A 20,990-nucleotide genomic window follows, 5' to 3' on the forward strand; every position below is an offset into this window, starting at 1 on the left:
TAATAACAGCATGCAATCAACACAAAACATTTCAAATTACGAAAGGATCTCCGTTCAGGGAGCTTTAAAAAATAAATAAATAAATAAAAGAAATAAATAGATGAAACAGGCGATATAATTACATACAAAAGCCCTTCTCGATGATGGTATTGACAGATGTGCCACATAGGGGTTACTAATTGAGTTAAAAAAGGTTAATGACTACCGACACTTCGTTAAATTTGAACGAATAATCAGATATAATTATCACTTATATATTATTCAACCATTCAAGATGCAACCACTCAAGGCCCCTCACCCACCTCCGGCCAAAAGAGAGAGAGAGAGAGAGAGAGAGAGAGAGAGAGAGAGAGAGAGAGAGAGAGAGAGAGACGCCAAATACACGCAAGAGAGAAAATATAATTTTGTTATATTTTTATGGTTACATGTTAGTTTTGTATTCTGCATCTTTGTTAATTTCTTCCTTTGCCTTACGAAGGCGTCAAATGGTCCAATTACACTTTATTTTTACAACAGCAATTATTTTTAAACAGCCACGAAATGGGAAAATTATTTTATTTATTTATTATTATTATTTTTTTTTTTTTGCTTTTAACAAGGCCTCATTATTTTAGAAAATCTACATACGTAATCCATCGATAATTAACTAACCTTCGCCGCCACCAACTGGAAATAAAATTCTCTCTCTCTCTCTCTCTCTCTCTCTCTCTCTCTCAAGGACTCGTCGCCTAATGACCTTAACGAGCACACTACTACTTAAGAAGTATTAACCATTAACTACTGCTAATGATGGCCTCTCCGACAAGGTCATTTTATAAGGAGAGGGAGACTTGAGACGCAGAAGTAAGAGAGTGATAAAGAACTCAAAGTACCTTTAAAAAGGAGAAAAACCTTTAAAATCTAGAGCGTGTCGTAAATGGCAAAAATTATACCCAATGTAAACTTTGGCATACACGCCATGAAGAGTAATGCTCGAAGGAGCCTTTCATTAGCTCATTTCTTCATTCATATTCATATTCAACATGAAAGTAAATTAAAAGGAAGAAGGACGCATTGTTGAAGGCGAGATTATGCAAACCTTTAAACAAAGAGAATAAAATGTGCCTTTGAACTACAAGCGCTTCAAAGAACACAAGTGACTTGACCAACAAAAGAGGGTCTCATTCTTGCTATAATTATTCCATAAAAGTAAACATCTAAACACATTAGATAAAGTAAGGATTTTTTCACCATAATTAAGGAAGCCTTTCCCAAAACAGGAATAGAAAATGATTGAAATCTACTGAATGATTCGAATAAGAATCTCATTTAGAGACGCTGTCGTTTGACAACATTTATATCTTACACATCATTACACACACATGCAATATACAGTATATATATATATATATATATATATATATATATATATATATATATATATATATATATATATATATATATATATATATATATATAAATATATATATAATATATATATATATATATATATGCACTGAATATAAATTAATTTAATTCTTAAGAGTTGAATATTATTTGAAAATGTAGTATTATCAATGTGTGGCTAAATATTATATAAACAGCGTGCAGGTAACGAAAGAAATACATGAGTGTAAATATGAAAATAATTATGCTAAACAACTTTATGCTCGCATGAAAACTAGGTAAATTAACCAAACACATAAAATAAAAATAAAAAAAGCAAAAACAACTAGACAGATAAAATACCAAGTAAAAAAAAAAATATTCCAAACAAACAGAAAGTAAAATGCAAATGAAAAAATCAGAGCATTAGAGACTCAGAAGTAAAACGAAACTAAACTGTTATTTAATCAAGCATGTCTGATGCCAGCACGAGCCCGTGCTTCTGAAACAGCACATAGAAAAATATCTAACTAAAAGAAAAATGGCACGAGCTAAGTCTTCTTCCTTTCCTCCCGTGAAATCCCCAGGGCAGAATCCGAAACTAAACAGAGCTGAAACAACAACAACATCAACAACGACGGTAGAAACAATAACAAAACAAGAGAAAGAGGAGCGCGTCAGACGACGGCACTGTATTTCTTTGCGGCGACCCCGGATGAAAATTCTTTTACATTATTCACAATATCATTTTTATTCTTTTGGTCAGAAGGGTCTCGGCAGCAGCAGCAGCAGCAGCAAGTCTCGGTCTCGCGCTAAAAGCTGGAGGCTTTTTCATTGCCGATATATACGCTTCATTTTTCTTATTTTTTTTTTCAAAGGACGATGGATAAAGATGGAATAGTTCGATTAAGCCTCAAGCGAAAAATTCTGCTATGACTAACGTTATTGTACGAATACAATGACTTTAGAATTCAGTATCAAAACGGGTTATTCTTGTGTGTGTGTGTATGTGTGTGTATATATATATATATATATATATATATATATATATATATATATATATATATATATATATATATATATATATATATATATAAGAAGTGCTCATAGGAAAAGGTGAAAGGAAAGATCATAGATTATGAGCTTTCGTCTTTATTTCAAGACCTGATGGTATATATATATATATATATATATATATATATATATATATATATATATATGTGTGTGTGTGTGTGTGTATATGTTTATATAAATGTATATAAATATATATAAATATATATATATATATATATATATATATATATATATATATATAAAAGAGATGTATGATATAATCAAAAAGATGGAAAAAAGATGGAAAATCTCCTTTTCACCTCGCACGAAATATTAGCTTAGTTTACAAGGAATCGAGATTTCCTTTCTTTATGTCATCCTGCAATGCTTCCATTCTGTGGTGCACTAAAATATATATAAAGCAAGACAAAGAGATAAACTAAAAAAAAAAAAAAGACTTAGGAGAACTTTCATCCACCAACCTCGGGATCCTAAAGAAATCTTCCAGGTTTAAAGAACACATAATATCGAATCTGACTTCCCCTGAAGAAGTAATTATTGTACAGTATCAGCTGGTGAAAATCTACGGTTGTGTTGGGTGTGTTTTCGGTTTCTTAAGCCATGAGGATTTAACAACAAAAAAATTAGGTATACCTTAGTTTAACCAGACCACTGAGCTGATCAACAGCTCTGCTAGGGCTGGCCCGAAGGATTAGAATTATTTTACGTGGCTAAGAACCAACTGGTTAACTAGCAACGGGACCTACAGCTTATTGTGGAATCCGAACCACATTATACCGAGAAATGAATTTCTATCACCAGAAATAAATTCCTCTAATTCTTCATTGGCCGGCCGGAGAATCGAACGCGGGCCTAGCAGAGCAGAGTGCTAGCCGAGTACGATATCGACCCATCCAATGAGGAACTGCATTTAACAACAAGGCTGGTCAATCCATACCACCATAAATGGCCCTTCTCTTCGAAAGTTACGTTCCTGTCTATAACAAAATCCAACCAATTATTTCCAGTTACAAAACCCAATTCTGGTGAAATTTACATAAAAACTCAACGCGAAACTTTTCCTATAATTCTGGCTACAAAAAGACAAACATATTGAACTGAAACGAAAAACCACAGCGTGGGTCAAAATCAAAATGTCTTTCTAAAATGTTTCACATTTGGGTGATGAATGAATATTTTTGCCATAAAAATAATGCTTTGCTTTATGTGTACTGCAAAATACCCACTATCAGAAATTCCAATATTGCCGCTCGGCTTAATTGGATTAGGCACAACAAAAACAATGAAGAAAAATTTCAATTAAGCTTAATTGTCGGTTTCTGACGGGCTGGGGAACCTAATGTTGTTTCTCTCACCGTGGTGAAGCACATGTCAAGGCCACAATGAAAAAGGCATCATCACAACAACAATAACAACACTTAGTCTAAAAACAACAATTACAAAATTGTTCATCATACAAAATATGTTTGTGAAATCTCCAGTTCTTGATCATGCTCGTTAACTAGGTCATGAGACATAATAATAATAATAATAAATAATAATAATAATAATAATAATAATAATAATAATAATAATAATAATAATAATAATAATAATCAATTAGTGATGCATTGTAATCTGAATAAAAAAAATGTGTCAACGCCTGAATTCACTGTAGCACAAATTATATAAAAATTGAACATAAAATTTTAACAGCTGAATTCAATGTGGGACAAACTGTGTCAAAATTCAATATAAAAAAAAAGTTAAAAAAAAGAAAAAAAAATCCCAAAGAAAATGGCACCACTCCAGTTTTAATGGCACCATAACGCAATACGAATAGAATACCCACCCGGGTCGTTTGAATGGGACCCAGAGCGATGCAACTGGCACTGGGCTTGTCCTGGCACTCGTTTGCCAGAGACTTGGGGCTCTCTCCCCTTTCCCACAGGGCGTCATAACCGATACACATGGCCTGGAATAATGGCCAGGCTGGAAGGCGGTGTTCTTTTGCGACGAATAAAACATCGCGCCTCCGACTGTAAAACGCTTACCTTCCAGATATCCCGAGGTATTGAACGCGAAATGTACCTGAATGCCCGTAAAACTGTCAGACCGAAGGTGTAAAAATTAAGAGAGGGAGAACTGCAATGGACGAAATAAAATGCACTGACTTTTTTAAATACGGTGATATGAATCAAAACAGGCAAAAATAGGCAAACTAAAAAAGATTTACCTACTTGAAAGTTCTACACCTTTACATGTTTATTCTAAAATAATAAACTACGTACATTACAAGATGCTTCCTGTATTGTCATTCAGAACAAGCGAAGGAACTAATAAATCAGAACAAGATACCAAAGTCAAGTTCATATGTCTAAATACCGAAATCTATTCATTGTCATGTGCATTAGAAATATTCAACATTTCATAATTTTCATTCATTTTTATTACATAATAATTATTGGTCACATATCGATACACAGCTCAGTTTATGAATTTCGCCTTAAAAATGAAACGAAATTGATAACCAACTTTTTCAATAGATAAAACCCAAAAATTACAAGCGCGGCTTTCGTTAAACTGCGACTTAAAATAAATCAACCCAGGCAAGACTTTCGTACAACTATAACTCCAGCATGAAACAAATCATAATCTAGACCTTCAAAGAACTTTAACATCTCACAAAACACAACAGAACGAGTAACGAACCAATAACTCAAAAATTAAAACCAATATAAACGTCACCTTGCCAGAATAACTCGCTAAAGGCAAAACCAAACCAGCACCACTTACGAACGCCCATAACTCAAGCGAGTCGTCTTCTTCAGTCGAACTGCAACTCGATAAAAAAGTCAACACAGGCGGCGTCATTTCCGCGGGGCCATAATTCAGGCCTAAATCAATAGAAGCACGACTCTGAGAAGCACAGGAACACCTGGCGCACGTCCCTATGAAGATGAGAACGTTCCACGAGCACCGGGAGGATTTAAATGATGACACCCGCGGGATTCTCAATGGCCTCCCGGCACCCAATCCAAGTGCTAAGGTTTCGCGCGCTAGTTTCCTGATTAAAGAGGAAATCCGTTTCAAATGTTATTTTTCCTGTTCCTTACGAAGAATGAAGGTTGGGTTTAAAAAAGAGAGAGAAAAAAATATAATATATACATATATATATATATATATATATATATATATATATATATATATATATATATATATATATATATATATATATATATATATACACACAAACAAACACAACAAGGCACCACTCAAATGTCCATACTTTAACTGTTAATTGCTGGATGAAAACCCCGTGCAAAAGCTATCACAACCTTAGCCACTTCATGTACCTCACACAAAACTCAATAGCATCATATATATATATATATATATATATATATATATATATATATATATATATATATATATATATATATATATATATACACACACACATATATATATTAAAAAAGTGTGTGAACAATCATTTGCCTGAAACTACAATGAATTGCCCCAGTGAATGAAAAGTAGACACTTTTTCTATTCAATGTGGAGTTCTGAAGGTTGAAGTACATCAACATCTTTCCACTTATGTACCGACGTATGCACGCATCCTCAAACATATATCCCATATGAAAGTAAATCACAGGTAACATTAAAAAAATTTAAGCGAGAAAACCGTCGTCATAATCTAATTTCAAAAAATAAAAACAGCCCCATCCTATCCCAAGGAAACCAATGCAAGTTACGTCTTTCGCCCGAATCGAAAAAAGTCAGAAGCTAACAAAGAGTAAAATTCGCTCAACAAATGACGCGACTAACAAGAACCAGCTGACACCAGCCGTTGGCAAAATAGCCAGACGCATTTTGGGTATCACGTGGAAGGAAGAGGAAAGACAATGCCTCTTTGAAATCTCTTAAGAGCGCCGCTTCCTCTTCTCGTATTCAATATTAGTCTTACTTTTTTATTTTTTAGGTAGTGAGACGGGGATATGATTCAGGCTAAACTCCAAGAAAGACGGTTTTGAGTCTTACATTTTATTTTTTAGGTACTGGGACGGGGATATGATTCAGGCTAAACTCCAAGAAAGACGGTTGAGTCTTACATTTTATTTTTTAAGAACTGAGACGGGAAAATATTTCAGGTGCAATTCCAAGAAATACGGCTGAGTTAATCATGAAGGGATGCGGAAGGGGAAGGTTTAAACAAATGTTTTTGTTTGCTAAACAATCTCGCCTCCCTCATTCTATTTATAAAATTTTAAATTTACCCTTTCTTTCATTCCTAGCCTCGGAAAAAGAATATCACACACCGTTTTCTCTGCTTACAATCCATTCCCTTTCGCTTCTATTTTTTCTTTTACTAAACTTGCAAATCATGAGACTGTGATGCAGTTTTCTCTTTACGAATTTTCAGTTTTCTACTGACTTTCCTCGTAAATTATCAATAATCTTTTCCTCACTATTCCTCATTTCTTTCTAAATATATCGCTCCCCCTCGTGCCGTAAATATCCGAGCTATATTTGGGACCATTCGGTGGAATTTCCCTGTCCTGATAACACAGACCTCGAAATACAAACACTAAACAATAAATCAGTATATAAATGAAGGCTTAATTATACACGAATACAAACCACCGATAAAAAATAATCTGAAAATAACTATTAAATGAACGAATAAATTTAACACACGACAAATTATACGAGCAAAATACATTCAGCAATAACGGACCAATGTATCTTTCTAAGGCGATTCAATTCTCATATGTAGATAAACTTACCAGGCGATAAATTGCACGAGCAACGCAAAACGTAACCGGATGAAACACAGCCATAAAAAAACACCGTTTACGTAAAAAGTCAAAAGGCAATTTACTACGGTAAAGGAGAGAGCGTATTCAAAAACAATTACAGCCATATTTCAAACGGGAGTCAATGCAATAGTCACCGAATGAATTTCGAGGGACCCAAATAACTATCATTCCGTACAGAGTTCGGAAGGGCGGAGTCCCTAAATACTCTTCAATTATGCGTTGCACTGTGTGCGCGGACGTGCAAGGCTGCCGCCGGACCGTACGTACACACATACACACACGGATGCACGTAAATGAACGTAAATGACTGGTTTAAATTACTGTTCAGAGCGCCACTGGCAAAGCAAGGCATTCTCACATTTCTGCAATTTTCTGTTCGTGATTTACTAGTCTCTTTCATCACACTTTTTTTTTAAATGATTGATTTACCTTTTATATTTTGCATCTTCATGATGAGTATAAGCTTTCATTTATGCATTTCTCTGTTCATAATTAACATATTACTTTACTTCTGCATTTTATTTGAATGAAAAGTACGATCTCGCATTTCAGCATTTCTGTTCATGAATAGCATATTACTTCATTTCTACATTCTTCTGCACGCGATTACCATACTGTTTAATTTATAAATTCTTCTGTTTATGATTAGCAAAGTTTGCACATTTCCAATTGAGCAAATATTGTAATTATAATTCAAAACAAAAAGAAAGCTGTTGTCAAAACAACCTGTCAAAGGAGTTGGGTCTTATTAGCCAAAGAGAGAGAGAGAGAGAGAGAGAGAGAGAGAGAGAGAGAGAGAGAGAGAGAGAGAGAGAGAGCTGCTTAATGATATACATAGAAAAATGAGAGAGAGAGAGAGAGAGAGCTGCTTAATGATAAACAGAAAAAATGAGAGAGAGAGAGAGAGAGAGAGAGAGAGAGAGAGAGAGAGAGCTGCTTAATGATAAACAAAAAAATGAGAGAGTTCGCTTAGAGAGAGAGAGAAAGAGAGAGACGGTAATGAAGAGCAAAGACAAAGGGAAAAAAACAGAGCCGTACAATGAATTTAATGAAACAAAGAGAATGGAGGGAGAACCCCGTAAAAAAAAAGAAAAGCAAGCGATGAATCAATGACGGGGAGCAGCAGGATATGCATCGAAATATAAGACCAACACCGGAACACAAGAGCAGGAATGAAAAAACTTGAGACGAAAAAGTATTCGGACTCGTTATGGGCAAAGAATATGCATAGGAAAAATAAAAGCGGAAAATAATGAAGGAGGGTTTCGGTACAATGAGGAAAAAATGGCGGCAAATAAAGGCAAAAACTTAAAAGCAGAACTTTTTTTTTAAAGCATTGTTAGAACTTCAAAGACGCCTATTGTTTAGGAGTTTCCCCCAAGTCTTCGTAATTCTGAAGACTTATTTTCTCTTACATAAACGGGAAGAGGAAGAGAGAGAGAGAGAGAGAGAGAGAGAGAGAGAGAGAGAGAGAGAGAGAGAGAGAGAGAGAGAGAGAGAGACGTTCCTAATTGTTCCTGATCTCTTCATGGTAAATATAAAAAGTTGGAGACAAACCAGCGATATAAAAACATATGGATGATGGCTGAAGAAATCATTGCAACACAGTTCCGGAAAAACGACAAAGGAAAAAAATCATGTGAAAGGATATATATATATATATATATATATATATATATATATATATATATATATATATATATATATATATATATATATATATATATATATACAATTAAGAAGAATACAAAACCACGCCTGAAATGTCTGTAGCGTTTTATCTGACAAAATAGATAATATAAAAACCTGAAATGACTAAAGACTGTAACCAAGAAAATAAGTACTCAAAGAAATATTAGGTTTAAAGTCCTCGTCATTGGGTTTTTTATGCAAACCTTTAAAGATGAAATAACATGTAAGGCAGGTCAAAAGAATTAACTACACAAACAAGTAAAGCAAGTAGCCCCTATCATTTTTACATGCATAAAAAAACATTAAAAAAAAAAAAAAAAAAAAAAAAGCGAAATAAAACCGTTCCTCAGCCTGATAATCACGAAGCAATGAAACAGACAACAACATCCAAACCCAATAAGAGCACCTCATCTCCTCCCGAGAAAATAGGAGAGGCGTTTCCTCTATCATAATCCCTCGAGACTTTCAAATAACCAAACCAATCCCGAAGGTCTTTATGCTCAGGGGAAAGAGGGGACGAGGGCGGGGGGAGGGGAAGGGGAAGGGGGGAAGACAAAGGGAGAATATCTAAGAGAATATTAGGGCACAAACTTCCTAAATGGACCTCTCCCCTTTCATCATTTCAGAACTTCTCCCGATCCTCGGAAGGTAAGGGGAGGGTTCGAGGGAGGGGGGGGGAGAGGTAGGGAAGTAGGGAAGATCAAGGCACGGGCTCTAACAGGACAAGGGCATGGACTCACTAACAAGACTCGCCCACTTCTGCTGTGCTTGAGATTCTTACTTTTTACCCTAAATCTATTTTCCACAGTTTACTATTACTTAGGCCCCAGTCAGGGTTAAATTCCCCGCCGTGCAGAATGTCATGCAATGAACCTTATCAGTCTGGTTCAAGAAGCAATGGGTTATAATGAGGCCCGAAAGTCAGGAGAGTGAGCTTTCTCTCCATTCACAAGCTTTGGAGATGTTTGACTGGTCAGGTCAGCCATCAAGCCCGACTTCCTAGTTCCCAAGGAAATTCGTGTCAAGAAAAGGATATTAAGGTATAAGACGAAAATGTATATGAAGAGAGAGAGAGAGAGAGAGAGAGAGAGAGAGAGAGAGAGAGAGAGAGAGAGAGAGAGAACGTGGATTCATGAAAAACAAGAACATTGCGTCAAAGAATTGATCGACAGACACACGCACACCAGCGTGTCACACACAGTGGTAAAAAGGGACATTTTCCGGGAAGAGGAAAAACACAGAGAAAAACGAGACCCCTTTCTTCAAGGCTTCCTTTCCGATATCATTTGCGTAAGAAAGGGTTTTGTAGGGCATAACAATTTCCTTCTCCGCATGGTTCCTATGCCCTAACGCCATCCATTATATTGATTTTGTGCCACATCCTATAACCTTTCCAGAAGGTATCCTGATATCAAAAATAGGATGAAAACAAGAGTAAACGTAGATTGCCTCAATTAAGTTTTCCTATATTTGATGAACTACAACATTATACAAAGATACAGAACACTATTTCAAGACTCAATTTCATGTCCTCTGGTTTGATTTCGTAAAGAATCCCTGTTTTAATTCTCATTCTCTGAAGTATCATATATCTAGATATCCTGATTCATTAGTCGAACGTATTGTGTGGCATAATCTGGCTCAGTTGTCCTGCTACATGGTGATTAGTAGCCAGGATATCCTATTCCCTGATTTTTCGTATTGTTTGTGACACAGAATCCTACGCACTTGCATTTTGATTCAGGATAGGATCCAATACTCCAACAGAGTACATCCTTTCTTCCTTTACAGGTTCTTGGGCCTCCCTGTGATCCAATGTCTCTCAAACAAGACTTTTATGGGCTCTCTCTCTCTCTCTCTCTCTCTCTCTCTCTCTCTCTCTCTCTCTCTCTCTCTCTCTCTCTCTCTCTGTGATCTACTTTACAATGACTTTTCCCTGCCTGCAATTTACTTGGTAAGCATGTCCTTGTTTCTCAATAAATAACTGGGCTCAAAATCTAATACGAAATTAATTTATTCAAAACTGACCTCCGAGAGCAAATGCACGTCGAATGTGTCTGAAAACATAGTTTCATAATTTTTTAAGTTAATGGATTCACCTCTTTCTGTTAATGAACGGTGTTCTATAATTGTAAAACAACGCTGAATTTCAAAACAAGCCATTGAAAGCACCTTAAACGTTGAAAGTTAAAGGTTTTCCAAATTTTAAAGGTACACCAAAGCATGCATTAATATCTTTTAATTAACTGATTCCCATTATTTCTACAAAGATTACTTCAGCAAATTATGCCCTTAATATGCATCTAAGCCACAATGCCAACACCTTCGCGTTTAATGTACAAGTGTTCCATAAATTTAAAAACCAACGGAAGGATACTACAATATTTACACGTCTTCTGGATGTTGTCTGGATACACTTAATATCTCTTACCTTATTAGCCAGCGAGAGCTTCCTCCTCCTGACGGAGTGGGCGTCGGGAACCCCCAGTTTGTCTGTGGAGGGGTCGCCAGACCGCCCCTCCATATCCTCCCCCGGTAACAGCATTCCAGGCTCCCCTAAGGTGTCGATGTGCGTTAGACTTTTGCTCCGACCCTGGGGGAACAGACACACACAAGCAAGGGGTTAACGAACGTGTATCAATGACACAAACATTTAGATTCACAAACATTATAAATGGAGGATGAAGTAAGTGTATGTGTATATATATATATATATACAGTATATATGTACATAAATAGTATATAGTATATACTATATATATATATATATATATATAATATATATATAAATATATATATATATATATATATATATAAATATATATATATATATATATATATATATATATATATATATATATATATATATATATATATATATATATATACATATACTATTTATATATACATATATTTATCTATCTATCTACATATGTATGTATATATATACACAAGTATGTGTGTAGATGTTTATATACATACACACACACATATATATAATATATATGTGTATGTATACATACATATACACATATTTGTTTATATATATACATACATATGTATATAGATTTATCTACATATGTAAGTATAGATATACAAATATGTGTATATGTATGTACAGTATACATACACACAAATATATATGTATATATATTATATATATTTGTATGTATACATACATATACACATACTTGTATATGCATACATACATATGTAGATAGATAGATAGACAGATCAATAGTATGTGTGCATGTGTTTTGAGTATGAGTAAACACATATGGTACTATTTCATCTTATTATAGTAAAGAACTACATTGAACGAATACCAAGATGCTTGCACCACATATATACACACAGTAATAGCTCGTACAATGCAATGTAAATTAGCAAAAATAACACTAAGAACAGCTGTTTCCTTCGACGATATTATATAATGAGAACGAACATGATTTCCCACGGCAAAAACGAGGCAATATAAACATGCGTCAGATCATAACATTTCCCACAGAGGACCCGTATACAAGAGAGAGAGAGAGAGAGAGAGAGAGAGAGAGAGAGAGAGAGAGAGAGAGAGAGACTCGAACAACAGCGGAAGGGAACCACAAGGACCCATACCAAAGTCGATAAGGATAATAAGAAGAATGATTAATAAGCATCCGATTATGTTCCCGCAAAGAGTACCTAATGAGATTCTCAAGGCCGGTGTCTGTCTTGACCTCCCCACCATCCACCAACCCGCGTACCCCCTAGCCTTTCAGGACCTCAAAATAAAAATGAAAATCCCTGAACCACCGCACCGGGGCAACTTTTTTCTTGTTGTGAAGACGTAAACATGTATTTTCCCTTTTTTGCTTTCTGTGTTTTTTAATATATGTTTCATAAAAAATCTCCAGTATTACCACACACATATATAATAATATATATACACACCTATATATGTATATGTAACACACAAACACACACATATATATATACACACACACACACACATATATATATATATATATATATATATATATATATATATATATATATATATATATATATATATTACTTTTACGGTCTATCAGACTTTACTTAAATAAACAAACATTTGCAGAAAATATCAGTGAACCCTCTTACCGTCACTCCAGTTAGGCTGTGACGAAAAAATAAGTAAAAAATCTTTTTATTTTTCCTTTTGATCCTATCCCCGTTAATAATAACCCTTTCAGAAATCACAACGATAAACAGATAAACACACTTCAACCCCTTTGTCGGTACTGTTTCCCCGTTGAGACTGAAGCATAAACACACCATTTTTTTTTACCGTTTATTATTTTTTGGAGGGTTCCCGCCACCTCTCAGATGGTTATTGCCGTAACGCCGCAATCGAGGCGTAAACACACACATTTTATAAAGTGTCTTTCTCCTCACAAAAGACTTTACTTGTCGGGATTGAATTGCATGACCTCAATGCGCCATGTTCAGCTTTGTGGAAACTCTCGAGCTGGCTTGGTCGCTTTGCCCACACTGTTAAGACCACCACCACCACCACCACCACCTCCTCCTCCTCCTCCTCCTCCTCCTCCTCTCGTTTCAAAGGCCTCCCATCATTACTTCTGTAAAATGCACCTTCGTCAAAAAGGTGATTCGTTATATTACGAATATGGCCGACCTTGAAAAAAATATGACGTTACCTAACTTCTAATCGTTCGTTCATTCATGAAATGAGTTCCGACGTTTCAAAGACATCATTATCCCCACAGAAAAACTTGTAACATTAAATTTAGTGTTTTTTTTTCCATACTGTATGGGATTTTTTCTAATTCAGATGAAAGCGATGCATTCAAGCGATGCATTCATACATGAAACTCCTTGGCGTTTCAACTTCTAAAGTACTATTCTACGTTCATAAAAAGGACACCTTATTATAAAAGATTATGAATAAATGAATTTGTATAAATGCACGGAAACCTTTATGCAATATCACTTGAATATTATCACTAAAAGCTGTGTGCTGTGATGCCACCACGAGGAATGTTTACAATTGCTCAATATTTTTAGAGAAAACGTCTCTATAAGAAAAACAAATTTATATATATATATATATATATATATATATATATATATATATATATATATATATATATATATAACATTATTACAGGCAATGACATTAGCATCTATTAATAAAGGCAATGAGAGACACCTAACCGACTGATGCCTACATTCGCTTGATACCGTCCAATTAAATAAAACGTAACGCGTATTCAAATATATTTCTTCTAAGCGTGCAACAACGACTTAAACTTGCTGCCGTCTAGCCCCGAGAAAGTCCCTCCCGTCAATGGACCCAAGTCTAGTTGGCAGAATGAAGATACGCTGGTCTGACCTCCGCTATGGTACGTAATGTCCCTAGGGTTGGGAAATCTCCAGCTTCTATTACCTTATCATCATACTTTACGGTATGGGTACGTTAGTTTATCAATTTCCCTAATGACATGTTTAATTCATGAGATTAATCGAAAAAAATATTACATTCGAGAAAGCACGAATAACTGTGATTACGAGCCAATAAGAACACTTGCACAGCAGTAAATGAGACTTGAGTGTATACAGTGCAAACAAAAGCTTGCTTACTTTATATCATATTCCCCCAACCAAAGGGGATATTTGTGCTGACAGCAAACAAAAGCGTGAAAGTGTCGTAAACTCACGGATTTAGAAAAAATCGTGAAAATGACATTTGCAAGGGGCAAAAGGAATTGTTCTGACACACCTTCGCAGAAATACATTTATCTCCGAGCTTCAAAAATTAAAAGCCGTCAGTGATATACATAAAAGAGGAGAGCACACTCCATCCATTCCCTCTTTTTCTGCTGTTTCCCTTCCATTCCCATTAAGAAAAAATATCCCCTGTGCTCTCAACCTGACCAAGACTTCATTTCTGTCTCCGATCGGGTAACCGAAGTATAAGGATAAAATGAAATTCATATAAATCATTCAGCTAGTGAAATCACACTCCACCCGCCCAAGAAAAAAAGGGGGAACCACACCCCTGACCCTGAAGTACTCGAGAAAACAAAATCCAGTAAAAGCCAAAGTAGCCGACACAAGAGTAGCGAGACGGAAATCCCCTTAGAAATGGGAACGCCACTATAACTTTCCTCCCCAGTGGCCTCCCCTTATTTACTACTTTTGTAGTGTTTGGGCAACCGGATACAATGGACTCTAATGGAGTGTTTGGAAAAACCGTCCCTTTATATAAACTTTTAGGGTGGGGGTTCTGTTTTTTTTTTTAAGTATGGTTATATTACTTATTAATGTTGGCTATAATTCTTATGCATGCATTTATGAATTGCTGCGTGATTACGTAAGTCATACATGTATGTATGTATATATGTAGGCTTCTAAAATCACTCCTTTTTCCGCGTTGCCTCAGAACCAACCCCAGTCAATTAATACCAACTACGTAATTCAATGATGATGTAAATGGACCCAAGGTGAATTTTTCACCTTGTGCGAAAAGTTGTCAAAACTACTTAAGTCTTAATACACACACACACACACACACACACACACACACACACACACACACACATATATATATATATATATATATATATATATATATATATATATATATATATATATATATATATATATTAGTAAAAGAACCTCATTTAAAAAGGATGATATCTAACGGAAACCCTTTTTTCCAAAAAATCTCTGGCTACCAGACAACGATGACAAGAGTCCTTGAAAGCTTGTAACATTTCTCTAAATAAATATGATCACGCGATACATATGTATGTATGTATGTATACATATATACACATACAGGGAAAGAGAAATTACTGAAAACAATACGCGTACATATCGCGTGACCATGTACACACCAGCAGGACAGGTATAGAAAGGAAAGAAAAAAAAAAAATACCTCTCGACATCCAAGACCATTCGATCGGTGTTGGGCACGAAACTACATCGCCTATTCTTCCCTAACGATATGTTGCAATATTTTTCTATTGCAACGAATGACTTTAATCCCTAAGCCCCTTCCCCCCCTCCCCTGCCCCACCACTACACCAATCCCCTACGCACACACACCAGCAAAAACCCAGCCCGCTTTGTAACAGTCTCACGATCCTTTGTACATGAGATGGTCGAGAATGTTGCACGGGAACCCTTTCAGTTTTCCCTCCCCTCTTGTTACCCAAGGCTTTAGAGACGGAAAAATTAAGGAATACGGCTTCGCATATTGGTAAGAAACATTAAAAGTGAATGGACGCAATATGTTATCGAATTTATCATCTTCTCCCTGTTTACGTATAAATATAAATGCCGTATGCACGGTAAGATCAACTGAATATGTAAAATATGAGTAATATAATTATTAATAATATGAACATGTAGAGAGAACAGATCAAAACTTTTACAATTGAGTCCCATTAAACTGCTTCATTAAAAGTGTACACAAAGCATACATAATTCAATGTAACGTACGCGAGTACTTACACATAAGGGCCACAAAAACAAAACTTATGCGCAATGAACCTTCAAGTAGAGGGAAAAATATTTACGATAGTTTAAAATATTCAGCAGCCTTTGCATATGTAGCAGCTCTTTCTCTCTCTCTCTCTCTCTCTCTCTCTCTCTCTCTCTCTCTCTCTCTCTCTCTCTCTCTCTCTCAGCCTTGCCGTGTCAACCTGTGAAGCGTATGAATTTCTCATTTGCAGACCTGGTTTAATTAGTGGATTCCCCTCTGGGTCCATTAACTGAAGGAAATCATCGCCGTGCTTGATGCTCGGGCCAACATTAAAAGCATCGCTAGAGAAGTATCCATTTGACGGGAAAGAAATATAGTAGTAAACAAATGAATTAACCTCTATTCCAGTCGAGAGGGAAATCTGAGCAAACAAAAATACACTGGAAAGCGATAAGTGAATAAATATAAGTAAATAGATAAATAAATAAATATATGAATAAAGAAATAAATAAAAAATAAATGAACGAATACATAGATAAATAAATAATCAATGCATGTGAATGAGAATTCATGGGATATAACCCATGTACGAATACATGCAAATCAATTCCTGGAATACTAATAGTAAACAAATGAAGACTCCTATGACTGGAATAATAATAATAATAATAATAATAATAATAATAATAATAAACTAGCAAGACTCGACTTTACCCAACCCCCGGTATCTGCGGTTTTGGGCAAATTCAAATAATTCAAATGAAAAAGTCTTGCGGCTGGTTATAAAAGTATGGGATGGCGTCAGCAGCGAGCGTCCATATTTGCACCACGGGGATATGACGCTGTCAAAATTGCACACCCAGCGGAAATCAGAGTCACACTAATTTCCGGCATTCTGTTTTTAATTCAGAAACATTTCCTTTTCCCTTTCTATTTTCGACTCTGCGTCGGTTGGCCACTCGCACGTAATCACCGTGATTTTCAGAATTATTACTTTAGCAGTGCTGCGAAGAAACGGACTCATCCCGTCCATAAACAGTGATATATGTCTGTTGAAGTTACCACGCAAACGAAATACTAAAAAAGGAACTCTGTAAAAATTACTGTGATTTTAAATCAGGAATGCTTCCATTTTTGTTTTGTTTTGTTTAGAACCTTAACATACAATACATAATACACTCATACAGTCTATAATCAGTCATAAATGATTTATTGAAGTTATTATGCAAATGAAATATTAAAGAAGTCCTCCGTGAAAAAAATGATTGATTTACGGTACTGTGATTTTAATTCAGGACTGCTTCGTTTTTCATAAAAAATTTAGATCCTTAACATACAATACATAACAAAATGTCATGACCACTGATCCCTTTCGGATTACTGTGGCATATAAATTTGCAAAAGAATAAAAAAAAATATTTGTTAATAAATAAACTATACGTAATTATAATTAAATATGAAAGGTTTAAACAATAATTTCTGTAGCTAACGGAAGGTCGAGTTATAACTTTTAATAAAAATAATGATTAAACAGAAGACTTCTGATTGAAAATAAAAATTATTAATAAGAGAAACTACATTGACTAATATTATTGAATATATCATTTTAACTGTCATGCAAAAAGCAATGACCAAACTTAAAAATACAGACTTTAGGCGGATTGTTGTGATGACTTACATGGAAAAAATGCACAGATTAATTCAAAATACGACCGTACTGCGCAGGTAAAAAAAAAAAAAAAAAAAAAAAAAAAGGTCGGCCAAAAAAGTAAAATTCGGTAATTTTCGGCTAAATCTTTAGCCTACATGAAAATGGGTCTCTGAAAATGCCAAATCCAAAGTAGTTCTGGAATTCATTTACAATATTTTTCATTAACAAGTTTCCGCTAAATCTTTCACAACTTTTACGTGTTTTTCTAAATTTGGAAAGCCCTGTCTCTGAAAATATGAATTTCTGGCTGATGTGGAAAACCGAATTCTTTCGTTCTGGAATTATTTTTACATTTACAATTTATCATTTTCATTAACAAGTTTCCGTTTTTACATATGCGAGGAAAATGCTTTCACAATAAAAAAAATATTATGAATCTGTTTTTCTACGAAGTCTGATTTCACGTTATTTTAAACGTTTTAGCCCTTCTGCGCTGTTCCCTTTTTATTCTTATTTCAAAAATTATTTGTTTCAACTAATAGGACTTTTTTTTTATAGAGGAAAGTCAAGTGATGAAAGTCAGTGATGTAAACCTAATCTGTATGAAAAGGTAACAAATTTTTAAAACTAACCTTCATTCCTTCACATGCAAATCCACTACTTTGCAACGGCGTTTACTGCTACTAATTAGAAAAGTGACGTGAAATAATGATGATGTCATGAAAAATATACTAAGGTTTTCTTGAATATTCTCAGCGCTTGTCCCCCTACCACGACGTAAAATTAATCTGTGTTATCTCTAAAGAAAACATTCTAATACCACAGAAGCTCTTATTGTATAAAAAAAAGGTTACGCGAGAAAATCATGCAGAATGATTCAGCATCAAACATTTCTGCACGTGTACCTTCCTCTACCAAACAAGGGGTTAAAGTATTCAAGAAATAATAAAACAATGGCTGCAACAATATCCGATCCAATTTCCCCAGCAGGTACCTGCTACTCCCCCTGAATATTTTCCTTTTCCCTTTCCCCCTCCTTCCCCCTACCCCACAAAAGCCCCCATATATTCATCAAAGAGTCTCGCCATTCTACCATCAATGCAACAGGTGTGAAATCCATTTTAATGAAAAGCCGCTTTCCATTACAGAGCGTTCCTATAATCCCAGCGTCGAAATTTAGTTAACTTTCAGGCTCGAAATTAACCCTCCTGCGAGAATGGCGTTGCCTACGCCGAGACACGTCTTTGCAATTCTTTGAGTGAGCTGCAAATTGCGTCAATGAATACAAACAAGCAATTTTCTCTGTTATATCAAGAAAGACGGCGAGGTTTTCATTATATTCTCAGTGGGTTTCAGTCACCCTTTATAATTGGAGTTCTTCAAGAGATGAAAAAGCAAATGATCTCTCTTTCTCTCTCTCTCTCTCTCTCTCTCTGCACTCACTCTCTCTATAAAACATATATATAATTATATATGCATTATATATATACATATACATATATATGTTTGTAAATATATAAATATATATATACACACATATATATTTATATATAATATAAATATACATATATATATATATTATATATATATATATATATATATATATATATATATATATATATATATATATACATATATATACAGTGCATATACATATGTGCGTGTTTGTGTTTAAACAGCCACGAAGATATTATAAACCCTTGTCTCTGAACCCCTTTTGGACCAAAACCAATCACTTTCTCGTCATCACATTCTAACGCACTTCGATTCCATCAAAAGATTTCACGGCTCTCGCTACGACTTTACTTTTATTTAATCCATTCTCGACACCCTTCACATTGTCAATCAACTGTCATGAGCTTTTAGAGGTTTCTATATGTCACACAAAGCTTTTTCCTCTTTTGTTTCAAACGTCTCACACAACTGCTTTATGCTACCCATTCAGTCATCTGTTTTACTTCTTCGATCAAATCTCCGTCTGCCATACACCCTCTCTAATATAATAAGTACATTTGTATCCGGTAATTCTTACAGTCCCCTCTTATCACTTCACTTTTTTGTAATAGAACGATAATTCAATAATAATTCCTGCCATTTATTTATTCAGAATCATTTCCAACCAAGATATTATTTGCATACCCTAAGCAGCCACTTAATCCTATCTACCTCTGCTGTATCCTTAGTCTTCCTTTCACTGCTTTCCGTATGTCCTCAGTTGTCATCCTCACTTTTTCAAACTTGAAATAGCCCTTTCCACTCCAGCATCACTCAGACCCGCCTCTCATTCATCTTCCACAATAAACAGCATATCTTCAGAAGATTCACTCCAAGGATTACACTCTATTTAGATAGCATTTCCCAGTCAGCTTTTTTTATTGTGAAATCTATTCGGTTATTAATTTTTACATCCGCATTTATTTCTCTGCAGCACAACTTCTTTTTCTACTTAAAGTTCTTGTTCACGTTCTCCACTCTATTTTTATTAATTGTCTTCTTTTCCTCGTCCATCGTCTTCTTGACTACTACATCCATCATCTTGTACACCTGCAATTCATTTCCCTCCATTTCACCTCAAAGTGCTTATAATCCCTCTTACTACCCTCTTACGCGCACAAACACTACCCGCTGTCCCAGTGACTCTATTATGGAATTTCACAAACTTCTTATCTACTCTTCTACTTCGGTGTCTTTAACCTAGCCAAAGTTCCATCCATTTTCTCTTCATATGCTTCTCTCACTTCTTGGTCACTAAACTTCCTTGTCTTAACTTTAAACAATTACCACTTTCAGTTTCGCCCCCTTCCTCTCCAACGTACACTTACAACTAAACTTTCGCTCCATCCATATAATGATCAAATTTACCTCCAGCCACTCCTCTTTTCACTATTACTTTAACCAACTTAGTCTTCCGCCTGTTCTGTGCTGACACAACTCGGCA

At 35.1% G+C, this 20,990-nt stretch overlaps 1 protein-coding gene across 5 annotated transcripts in view; it reads right to left on the reverse strand.

The window, feature by feature from the left end:
- LOC136851575 (uncharacterized) overlaps positions 1 to 20,990 on the reverse strand; it is a 1,000,137-nt gene that overhangs the window by 140,323 nt on the left and 838,824 nt on the right. For 4 of the 5 annotated variants that reach the window (XM_067125846.1, XM_067125848.1, XM_067125844.1 and 1 more), the window contains one exon: positions 11,362 to 11,523. The exons of the other annotated variant lie outside the window; for it this stretch is intronic. In XM_067125846.1, the coding sequence (XP_066981947.1) occupies positions 11,362 to 11,523 (162 nt within the window). The remainder of the gene's footprint in view (positions 1 to 11,361; positions 11,524 to 20,990) is intronic. 5 annotated transcript variants of the gene reach the window in all.

Source organism: Macrobrachium rosenbergii, chromosome 23 (genome assembly GCF_040412425.1).
Source record: "Macrobrachium rosenbergii isolate ZJJX-2024 chromosome 23, ASM4041242v1, whole genome shotgun sequence".
In the NCBI taxonomy this organism is placed as follows: Eukaryota; Metazoa; Arthropoda; class Malacostraca; order Decapoda; family Palaemonidae; genus Macrobrachium; species Macrobrachium rosenbergii.